Source organism: Brachyhypopomus gauderio, chromosome 1 (genome assembly GCF_052324685.1).
Source record: "Brachyhypopomus gauderio isolate BG-103 chromosome 1, BGAUD_0.2, whole genome shotgun sequence".
NCBI classification, from domain to species: Eukaryota; Metazoa; Chordata; class Actinopteri; order Gymnotiformes; family Hypopomidae; genus Brachyhypopomus; species Brachyhypopomus gauderio.
In genome coordinates, this window is record NC_135211.1 from 745,086 (window position 1) to 757,961 (window position 12,876).

General features: G+C 42.8%; 1 protein-coding gene across 2 annotated transcripts in view; it reads left to right on the forward strand.

Annotated features, from left to right (window-relative positions):
* The window catches only part of LOC143512941 (NACHT, LRR and PYD domains-containing protein 3-like), an 87,717-nt gene that overhangs the window by 24,310 nt on the left and 50,531 nt on the right, over positions 1-12,876 (forward strand). For both annotated transcript variants that reach the window (XM_077003901.1, XM_077003815.1), the window contains exon 7: positions 3,400-3,573. In XM_077003901.1, coding sequence (XP_076860016.1) covers positions 3,400-3,573 — 174 coding nt within the window. The remainder of the gene's footprint in view (positions 1-3,399; positions 3,574-12,876) is intronic.

The following is a 12,876-nucleotide window of genomic DNA, read 5'->3' on the forward strand; positions in this document are numbered from 1 at the left end:
AACTGAGGTTCAGGCATTAAATGACATTTTTACAAGTGCACACAGCCTTGTGTGTTCATCAGGGAGACCCTGTATTAATTTTGATTTTCAGTGTGTATCCAATACCTTTCAAGGTGAGGTTAATTCACATTCAAATCAAATCAAATCAAAGTTTATTTGTATAGCGCTTTTCACAACACATTCCTACACAGAGGTGAACACACTCCTACACAGAGCTGAACACACACACCTACACAGAGCTGAACACACACTCCTACAGAGAGCCGAACGCACACACCTACACAAAGCTGAATGCACACACCTACACAGAGCTGAACGCACACTCCTACACAGAGCTGAACGCACACACCTACACAGAGCTGAACGCACACCTACACAGAGCTGAACGCACACCTACACAGAGCTGAACGCACACACCTACACAGAGCTGAACGCACACTCCTACACAGAGCTGAACGCACACACCTACACAGAGCTGAACGCACACCTACACAGAGCTGAACGCACACACCTACACAGAGCTGAACGCACACACCTACACAGAGCTGAACGCACACTCCTACACAGAGCTGAACGCACACTCCTACACAGAGCTGAACGCACACACCTACTCAGAGCTGAACGCACACACTCCTACACAGAGCTGAACGCACACACCTACACAGAGCTGAACACACACACCTACACAGAGCTGAACACACACACCTACACAGAGCTACACGCACACACCTACACAGAGCTGAACACACACACCTACACAGAGCTGAACACACACACCTACACCGAGCTAAACACACACACCTACACAGAGCTGAACACACACTCCTACACAGAGCTGAACGCACACTCCTACACAGAGCTGAACGCACACTCCTACACAGAGCTGAACACACTCCTACACAGAGCTACACGCACACACCTACACAGAGCTGAACGCACACACCTACACAGAGCTGAACACACTCCTACACAGAGCTGAACGCACACTCCTACACAGAGCTGAACACACTCCTACACAGAGCTACACGCACACACCTACACAGAGCTGAACGCACACACCTACACAGAGCTGAACGCACACTCCTACACAGAGCTGAACGCACACTCCTACACAGAGCTGAACGCACACACCTACTCAGAGCTGAACGCACACACTCCTACACAGAGCTGAACGCACACACCTACACAGAGCTGAACACACACACCTACACAGAGCTGAACACACACACCTACACAGAGCTACACGCACACACCTACACAGAGCTGAACACACACACCTACACAGAGCTGAACACACACACCTACACAGAGCTGAACACACACACCTACACAGAGCTGAACACACACACCTACACAGAGCTGAACACACACCTACACAGAGCTGAACAAACACCTACACAGAGCTGAACACACACACCTACACAGAGCTGAACGCACACTCCTACACAGAGCTGAACACACACCTACACAGAGCTGAACGCACACTCCTACACAGAGCTGAACGCACACTCCTACACAGAGCTGAACACACTCCTACACAGAGCTGAACGCACACACCTACACAGAGCTGAACGCACACACCTACACAGAGCTGAACGCACACTCCTACACAGAGCTGAACACACACTCCTACACAGAGCTGAACACACACACCTACACAGAGCTGAACGCACACACCTACTCAGAGCTGAACGCACACACTCCTACACAGAGCTGAACGCACACACCTACACAGAGCTGAACACACACACCTACACAGAGCTACACGCACACACCTACACAGAGCTGAACACACACACCTACACAGAGCTGAACACACACACCTACACCGAGCTAAACACACACACCTACACAGAGCTGAACACACACTCCTACACAGAGCTGAACGCACACTCCTACACAGAGCTGAACACACTCCTACACAGAGCTACACGCACACACCTACACAGAGCTGAACGCACACACCTACACAGAGCTGAACACACTCCTACACAGAGCTGAACGCACACTCCTACACAGAGCTGAACACACTCCTACACAGAGCTACACGCACACACCTACACAGAGCTGAACGCACACACCTACACAGAGCTGAACGCACACTCCTACACAGAGCTGAACGCACACTCCTACACAGAGCTGAACGCACACACCTACTCAGAGCTGAACGCACACACTCCTACACAGAGCTGAACGCACACACCTACACAGAGCTGAACGCACACACCTACACAGAGCTGAACACACACACCTACACAGAGCTACACGCACACACCTACACAGAGCTGAACACACACACCTACACAGAGCTGAACACACACACCTACACAGAGCTGAACACACACCTACACAGAGCTGAACAAACACCTACACAGAGCTGAACACACACACCTACACAGAGCTGAACGCACACTCCTACACAGAGCTGAACACACACCTACACAGAGCTGAACGCACACTCCTACACAGAGCTGAACGCACACTCCTACACAGAGCTGAACACACTCCTACACAGAGCTGAACACACACACCTACACAGAGCTGAACGCACACACCTACACAGAGCTGAACGCACACTCCTACACAGAGCTGAACGCACACACCTACACAGAGCTGAATGCACACTCCGACACAGAGCCGAATGCACACTCCGACACAGAGCTGAACACACACTCCGACACAGAGCTGAACACACTCCTACACATAGCTGAACACACTCCTATGCTGAGCTGAACACACACACACACACACACACACACTCCTGTACAGAACTGAACACACACACTCCTACACAGAGCTGAAGACACACTTCTTTGCAGAGCTGAACACACCCCTACACAGAGGTGAAAAAACACTCCTTCACAGAGCTGAACACACATTCTGGCACAGTGCTGAACACAGTCCTAGACACAACTCAACATTTGTAATGGTCAAGCAGTTTTTGATGTCTAGTAGAAGTTCTTCACATCAGAACTTATGCAGTTGCATCCAAGAAAATGAATGAGCAATTGGAGGATAATAATCAATAGACTGCGTGAACAGAGGTTTTCACATGAAGCAATTTTCAAAACAGCAAACACAGGTAACAAGGTTATCATCATAACCATTTCATCATCAGGTGGTACCATTTATATCTAATAGTTATAGAACAATACAAACTCTAGTTGAACAGAAATACATGGATTTCAGTCATCAACATACCTAAATCCCATCTAACCAAACATTACTGAATATGTGCCTTATTAAATATGTGCATTATGAAACTTTCAACGTGTCCTTTGATTTAACTGTCTACAGAATAAACTTCCTCTTTGAAGATTTTATCAGTAGTTCAGGTCATGTAATTCCCTATCATCTGATTGAACTACACTTTGTATTGTATTTACTTTTCCATTGCAGGCTGTCTGGATGTGGTCTCACTAAAGAGTCTTGCAAATCTCTTAGATCAGTTCTTCAATCAGAAATGTCCTTGCTGAGAGAGCTGGAGATTAATATCAGTGACCTACAGGATTCAGGAGTGGAGGAGGTCTGTGCTGGACTAAAGAGTTCACACTGTAAACTGGAGATTCTCAGGTGAGCTTCCTGTGAATTTATTCTTGAATGGAAACACTATGGTGTGGTGACACTGCAGATTAATTTATGAAAGGTCAATGATTACTTTAAAACTATAAACTCCCTAAGTGTTCAACATTAAAAACACTAGTTCTCTCTTTTTTATTTCCAAATATTATTTAAATGTTATATTAACTGCATTTCATTAAATGACCACACTGTAGAGACAAGCAAAAAAAAGTTGTCATGTATGAGACTTCCAACACTAACTGGAAAAGAAATGTAACACTTTAAAGAAAAGACGCAAATGAGTCCTTGCCCTTATATGTAGGTATTTATTTAAAAGGACAAGTCAAGTTGCACATGTAAACCACATGTAAACATGGTGTGCTCAGAATGTGTAGGTGGCTCAATATCAGTATGCAGGAAGTTATACTAGTTCTGAATAATACATTTAGTGTGATGAGCTTGTGTTTTAAGAATTGTTGATATCATTCGTTATTTTAATGTGGAAAAACAGATTTTGCAACAGGATCACTAGAGGGCGCTTCTGCACAAACAGGTTAAGAAGTGTACAAAGTAAAAAAACTTAATGTTTTGTCACCTAAAATTTATTTACTATCAAAGCTTCTGTCACGCGCGGTGCGGCGAGAAGGACGAGGCACGAGTCCACTCTTGCGAACACTGACGTACTTTAATAATGACAAAATAGCGCAGACAGGGTACGTATAACACATATGAATGACTCTGACAAAGACGAGCACGGGACACCGCGCGAACACACATTAAATAGACAAACCACATAAACCCCACGTGATCACGAGACGAGCCACAGGTGAGATTGATGAACACGTAGACACACCCACACCCACGAAGATCCACAGACGCAGACGTCTAGACGTAGACGACATAAACACACGCCCAAAGGGGAGGGGTCAGGGGCTGTAATGTGACAGCTTCATTATCACTTTCAAATAGCATATGGAATGTTGGTAAATACCTTTATTTGTTTGTTTACAACATCTTATATCAGTGACCTATCAGCGACCATGCATTTTATGTGATCTGTGCTTGAATTGCAAAGCTGCATCTGATTACTCTTAAATTCCATGATTTCTATTGCTGATGGCTTTGAATTGCTGATGGATTTCCACACCTCTGCCTGGCGAGGTGTGAAGGGGGAAGGCTTCTTCCTCATGCCCTTAGGGAGTTATCCACTCATGGATATGTATCATGAGTCCTACAAATTTGTATTATTATAGAGCTGTCAAGAGGCAATCTTGTCGTGTGCCTCTGTGTAGACTAAATGGAGAGGAAATCAGCTCATTAGTGAGAATTCTAGTAGATGGGTCTGCATGGAGAATACGGATCCATTTTATAGCCATAGAGCCCTTGGCCATGGCCATTCGGATACATACTAATATTAGGGGTATAGAGGTTGGTGAGGTAGAGCATCGCATATCTTTATATGCAGATGACATAGTTCTGTTTCTCTCTAATTTAAAGCAATCTATACCTGCACTCCTTGAATTAATTAGCTCCTTCTGTATAATTTCTGGGTACAACAAATCAGTTGTAATGTACCTGCAAGAAAATAACAGAACTCAACCGCCTCTATTAACACTGTTTAGCTCCACTAAAGAGGGATTCACATATCTTGGAATTAAAATAACCCCTGATTTGAGTAAACGTATCACAACAAACTATAACCCAGTTGATAACCCAGTTGTCTACTCAACATTAAAGTCAATCTCCAGATGTTCCAAACAACCCATATCTATGATCAGTAAAATTAATATAATTAAAATTAATATAACCCAAATTTTTATATCTTTTTCAAACAATTCCCCTACAACCACCACCTTCTCTATTTAACTTTCTTTAAAAAATTATCACACACTTCATATGGAACGGTAAACGTCCTAGACTGAGATATTCTTTACTTCATCTTCCATATTATAGAAGAGGTTTGATGTTACCCAATTTTAAATTGGTACTATTGGGCAGCTCAGGTGCGTGCCGGAATGTTTTATTTTTTGCCAGAGCCACCACCAGCATGGATGTTAATTGAATCACAGGATACAAAGAATCTTCCATTAAAGTTGTATCTTTTTTCATCTGGTGGTGCAACTCTTAAAAAACAAACAAAAAAACCCTTTCTCAAAAATACGATATTGGTGTGGTATGAAATTTTATGCTACCTTGGAGACACTTTGCACTATTCTCGCTTCAGTCCAATTTTTGGTAATAACTTTCGCCCTGGGGAATCTGATCTAGGTTTTAGGATGTGGTCAAGGCAAGGCATTAGTAATGTGTCAGATCTTTACAAGGAAGGGAAACTGGTGACATTTGAGGATCTCAGGAACACCTATAATTTACCTCAAAAACATTTCTATAAATACCTCTAAGTAAGAAGCTTCATTCACTCAAGACACAAATCTCTTGATATTCCACTGTTATCTTCATTAGAAAAAATAACTCTAGACCATCTAGAAGGAAGAGGCCAGATTTCTGCTCTCTACAGTTTTATGATGGAATCAAAAGAATCCTCTAATTGTAAACCTGGAGCCTGGAGGAACGACCTAAAGGAGGAAATATCTGAGGAAGAATGGAACCTGGCCTGTGTGAAGGCTCATACACAAATGCTAAATACTAATTTAAAACTTCCCCAATACAAATGGCTAGTCAGATGGTATTTTACACCATCCAGACTATACCAAATTAACTCAACTATTCCAGATGCTTGTATTAAATGCAAACAGAATATAGGTACCCTGTTTCATTGCGTATGGGAATGCTCTGTCAAACAGGATTTCTGGAAAAGGGTAATTCACATAGTGTCATTAATTGTTAACAAGGATGTTCCTCTTAGTCCTAAATATGTTAATTTTTCAGTTGTTCCCAGATTAACTTAAAATTCATAAAAAAGAATCATCCTTGATTAACCTTTGTCTTCTTGAAGCTAAACATGAAAAAAGGAAGAAGCTCCTGGTCTACCACAGTGAATAACAGGAATGACCTCAAGTCTTGCATTGGAAAAAAATACATATTCTATTAAGGATAAAATGAAAGAATTCAGAGATATATGGGATGTGTTCCCGAACTTCCTCGAAAAGGGGGAGCTTACTGATTGAGGATGGAAATAAGGTGTAAGGTGTATAGCTAACCTGCTAAACAATGTTCCTTAAAGAGGAACACAACAAAGGACTTGGACATGATTGCAATGTAATGGATCAATGTAAAGTGAGTTGTAAAGGTTACGTACATACTTTTTTCTTTTTTTTTACTTTTGTTACGTTCTGTTGTGTGCTGTTGTTAAGTTTTAAACTGTCTTTATGCAAATTTCTTTCATCCACTTAAAAATCTAATAAAGATATTGATAAAAAACATTTATAGTTGTGAAATAATACAAAAGGAATAAAAGAAAAATTTAAGAAAGGAATACAGAAGCACAAATGGTGGTAGATTTTGCTAAAAGGATAAAGATGGCTGTAGTTAACACTTACTTTAAGAAAAAGGAAGAGCACAGGGTATTTTAACCCTTGTTTAACCAGGAAAAAGTCCCATTGAGCCACAATGGCTCTTCTTCCAGGGAGTCCTGGCCAAGAGTGGCAGGCAGCAAGTTAAACATTTAAAATAAAAATACAAAGACACAGGACAGAACTGCAAGAGGACTGAAGACAAAAATCAAACTACAAAATCAAATAAAGAAATAAAATATGAATGAAACTAAAACATGCAACATACACTAAGGAAAAAGAAAACAACTAAAACAAGACAATTCTCATAAACACAACTGACAATACATTTAGAGAAATAGACTCATGGACATCATATTTAAAAGCAATGGCAATGCTCTGTAAGAGTAGATTTTAGGAGCTTTTAAAGATATTGACAGGAGGAAGTGTCTCTAAATGCAATGTGTGGGTAACGTATAAGAGTGGGAGAAGATGCACACAGGTTGACTATATCCTTTGTAGGAGACGAAACCTGAAAGAGGTTAGTGATTGCAAGGTGTTACCAGGGGAGAGTGTAGCTAAACAGCATAGGATGGTGATATGTAGGATGGTTTTGGAGGTGAAGAAGAGGAAGAGAGTGAGAGCGGAACCTAAGATCAGGTGGTGGAAGGTAAAGGATGAGGACCGTGGTGTAAAATTCAGGGATGAGGTGAGGCAGGTACTGGGTAATGGTGGTGGTGTTCTGGGATACCTGGGATGAAACTTCAAATGCAGTGAGGGATGTGGCTAGGAAGGTACTTGACCTCAGGACAGAGGAAGATAGACAAGGAGTCGTGGTGGTGGAATGAGGAAGTTCAGGAACGCGGTTGGCTAGAAAGAATTGGGATTTTCAGCGAGATGAAGAAAGTACACAGAGGTACAAGGAGATGTGTCATAAGGCAAAGAGAGCAGTGGCAGAAACCAAAGAGAAGGCATATAGCAAGCTGTATGAGAAGTTGGACACTAAGGAAGGGGAAAAGGATCTGTACAGATTGGCCAAACAGAGAAACCATGATGGGCAGGATGTGCAGCAGGTTAGGATGATAAAGGATAAAGATGGAAATGTGTTGTCTGGTGAGGAGAGTGTCTTGGGAAGGTGGAAGGAGTATTTTGAGGAACTGATGAATCAAGAGAATGAAAGGGAGAGAAGGTTAGAAGACGTTAGAGGTTGTGAATCAGGAAGTGCCCCAGGTGAGCAAGGAGGAAGTTAGGGCTGCAATTCAGAGAATGAAGTGTGGTAAGGCAGTTGGACCAGATGATATTACAGTGGAGGCATGGAAATGTTTGGGAGAGACAGCAGTGGAGTTTTTGACTGGGTTATTTAACAGAATCTTGGAAGGTCAGAAGATTCAAAGATTTAAAGAGATTTATTCTTCACACATTGTACAAGTACAGGGTGAAATGCATCTTTGCCCAGGGCCCAGTGTTAAAGCACCGAAAACCCAGAGCAGCGTCGCCTCGACAGGCGCCACCTTTACGCAGAATGAGAAAACATAGAGATAACATTAGGAGGAGACAAAAAAATATGACCACAGATTATTTTTGCGAATAGGACAACAGTCTGTGTGCACGCAAAAAATCCCCATAGCACATACAGCATTGATAACACAGACAGTAAGCAGTGAGAGGCGTGATCCATTCAGAGAGGGAGGGGGGCCAGAGGCCTGGCACAGAGTTTTTGTGTCAAAGTTCGCGTTGGAAGGCGAGAGCCATCTCTGACAGTCTCTGTGTGGGGGTAGGAGCAGGTAACCAAGACGACGACCTTCTGGGAGAAATTTGTTTGGGCGCCAATGCAGATAAGAAGAATGAAGAATTTAGCAAGGAGCTCGTCCTTGGGAATTTGAGCACGAACTCCTCTTAAAGTCGGCTGTCTCCCAACTGATCCAACTTCGCACGTAGAGCATTGATTCCATCCATGATCGTCTCCAAGCTTTTTCCAACAGTCACAGTCTGTGTTCCAACAGCTCTACCCACCGCATCAATCATGTGGGGCACTTGACGTGGACGCTCAATAGCTGACTCCACTCTATCAATTTTCCGATACACCAGGGCAACGCCTAATCCAATCAGCAGAGCCACCGCAATCAAAGTTCCAAATAAGTACACGTCCTCAACATCTTCCAGGGAGAGAGGCGCAAGACACAAACTACGCCAGGTCCCCCATGAGTCATGCACATATCCAGATGAGAACGTACCATCCGGGCATGTGGGTTCTCCCGCACCATGACTCCTCGTGGAAAAAATAGTGTCAATTGTGTTGAGAGACCACCTGATCAAATCCATTTTCTTGTTAAAATTCGAAGAGCAGCGTCAGGTTACTAAGACAAGACAGAGAATCTAAGCTGAGCAGGGCAGGAGGGAGGGAGTGCAGGAGCAGAGGTAAAGTGCCACCGCCTCTCTTGAAAGCCAGAAGAAGAATGGGATGCCTGAGGAGTGGAGATGAAGCATAATGGTGCCGATTTTCAAGAATAAGGGCGACGTTCAGAGCTGTAGTAATTACAGGGGAATAAAGTTGATCAGTCACTGCCTGAAAATCTGGGAAAGAGTAGTGGAAGCTAGGCTTAGAGGAGAGGTAGAGATCTGTGAGCAGCAGTATGATTTCATGCCAGCTAAGTGCACCACAGATGCTATGTTTGCTTTGAGAGTGTTAAGTATAGGGACGGACAGAAGGAGTTACATTGTGTTTTTGTTGACTTGGAGAAAGCTTATGACAGAGTACCGAGACAGGAGCTGTGGTATTGTATGAGGAAGTCAGGAGTAGCAGAAAAGTATGTGAGGGTGGTGCAGGATATGTATGAGAACAGTGTGACAGCAGTGAGATGTGCGGTAGGAATGACAGACGGGTTTAAAGTGGGGGTAGGACTACATCAGGGATCAGCCCTGAGTCCCTTCCTGTTCTCTAATTGTCATGGACAGACTGACGGACGAGGTTAGGCAGGAGTCCCCTTGGACTTTGATGTTTGCTGATGACATTGTGATCTGTAGTGAGAGTAGGGAGCAGGTGGAGGTGAGCTTGGAAAGATGGAGATATGCTTTGGAGAGCAGGGGAATGAAAGTGAGCAGGAGTCAAACAGAGTACATGTGTGTGTATGAGAGGGCAGATGGTGGACAGGTCCAGTTACAAGGAGTTGATTTGGTGAAGGTTGACGAGTTTACCTACTTAGGGTCGAGGGTACAGTGTAATGGAGGAAGTGAAAGAGGTAATGAAGAGAGTCCAGGCAGGGTGGTGTGGATGGCATAAAGTGTCTGGGGTGATCTGTGATAGAAGGGTGTTAGCTAGAATGAAAGGAAAGATCTATAGGACAGTAGTGAGACCTGCTATGTTGTATGGACTGGAGACAGTGGCACTGAGAAAGAGACAGGTGAGAGAGATGGAGGTGTCTGAGATGAAGATGTTGAGATTCTCATTTGGAGTGATGAGGAAGGATAGGATCAGAAATGAGTTTATTAAAGGATCAGCACATGTAGCTTGTTTTGGAGATAAAGTTAGAGAAACGAGATTGAGATGGTTTGGACATGTACAGAGGAGGGAGGAGAGGTATATTGGTAGGAGGGTCTTGAGGATGGAACTTCCAGGCAAGAGGAGGAGAGGTAGACCTATGAGGAGGTTTATGGATGCAGTGGTAGAGGATATGAGAGTGGTTGGTGTCTCAGTGGAGGACACTCAGGACAGGGCCAGATGGAAGAGTTTGATCCGCTGTGGCAACCCCTAAATGGGAATTGCCGAAAGAAGAAGAAGTTGTGAAATAATACAAACTCTAGTTGCATAGTGTAGCATAGCTACAGTTCTGTAGCTGGCACCAGGGAACAGATTCACAACACGCGGGTGGCAGGAAAGAGTTCTAGTTTGTTAAATACAGAATGAAGAGTAGAGTAGTTAAATTAGATTAGTCACACTCACTCTTGCAGTTTCACCTTTTAATGACCCTATCAACACCCTACTTGGATGACCTGGGATTACTTCCAAAAACACACTGGGCCCACAGGACTTCTTATCAGACTCACCAGGGCCTTGGTATGAGGAATTATGGCTTTCACCAGGACAGAGGGCCTCTGTTTATGGCCTTTGTTGTTTTCCTTTGTACATTCCTAACTACAAAGCATCACCTTTGGAATTTGCAAACAGATCTATATCCAAGAATGCAAAATTCAATCAATCAATCAATCAAATTTTATTTATACAGCGCTTTTTACAACAGTTGTTGTCACAAAGCAGCTTTACAAGTGCCGAGTCCTAGCCCCCAGTGAGCAAGCCAAGGGCGACAGTGGCAAGGAAAAACTCCCTAGTTTTTTGCATGAGGAAGAAACCTTGAGAGGAACCAAGACTCAGGGGGGGAACCCATCCTCCTCTGGCCGACACTGGTCACCATGACAACAACTAACAATTTAGACAGAAGGAAATATAGAAAAGGAAAAAGATGTAATAGTGTCCATCATGGTGTAGGCATCCGGTTAGGCAGTAGGTGGCCGCAGCGCCCCAGTCTACCATAAAACCCTTCGTCTATGAACCCCTGGATCTGTACCTTAATCTAAGGGGGCATGTTAATTATAAAACTCTAAACTAAATAAGTGAGTTTTCAACCTAGACTTAAAGATTGTGACTGTGTCAGAGTCCCGGACGCATTTTGGAAGGTTGTTCCAAAGCTGGGGGGCCTTACAAGAAAAGGCTCTTCCCCCTGCTGTTACCTTATTAATTTGTGGAACTAATAAAAGACCAGCAGATCTTAGTGGATGTGGGGGTTCATAATAGGAAATAAGTTCCTGGATGTATTCTGGAGCAAGCCTGTGCAGTGCTTTATAAATTAATAATAGAATTTAAAAATCAATACGGAATTTAACTGGGAGCCAATGCAGGGCTGATAGGACTGGTCTAATATGCTGAAATTTTCTAGTTCTAGTCAGAACTTTGGCTGCGGCATTTTGAACTATTTGAAGCTTATGTAGATTCCTATTTGAACATCCTGACAGTAGTGAGTTACAGTAGTCTAATCTGGAGCTAACATAGGCGTGCACCAATTTTTCTGCATCATCCTGTGATAATGCATTTCTTAACTTGACCAAATTTATTGCAATATCAAAAGGCCTTTATTATAACTAAGATATATCTCAGGAGATCTCACACACACAAAACATATACACCAGAGAGATCTGAAAGTTACTAGTAACATGTAAGTTTTATATGCTACTGCTTCACCCCTTCAGTCCTCTTCCATGGTCCCAGTGTCTCAGCCTGATAAGGTGTCATTACAGGCAATCGTTGCAAGTCACCTTCTGTGGAGCTTATCAGTGTAGAACATATTTTACAGACACTTCACAAGAGTCTAACACTTGTCTTAGACCATTGTATTTTCTGATGCAACAATAAGCTGAATTGCCCTTCTCAAAATATCTAGCTTAAAACATAAAGCAGCAATCATATAAAATTTTAATATCACACTTATTAATGAGCAAAATATACTATTGCTAATATTATTGCTAAGCAAAAAACCAATTTTTTCAACAAAACCAAACATATCTGACTTCTTAAGGTCTCACCACCAACCACCATCTCTTTGAATGGAGATCACGATAGATCATGGAGACCAGCCTTATTTACTCAACCAAGTTATAGCGGATAGCGGTTCTAGAACGTATCTGCTCATACATCGTCACTAAATCAGTTCCTTCCTCTGATTTGGTTAATAACTCTCTGAACCTAAACCAAGTTTTCGACCTTATGCGTCGTACGCATTATAACGTGATTATATCTATATAATGATATATTAATCAATAAAATTAATAAACACCTGTTCTGAAAAAGAATGGTTTAAATCCTGAGGATTTGGCA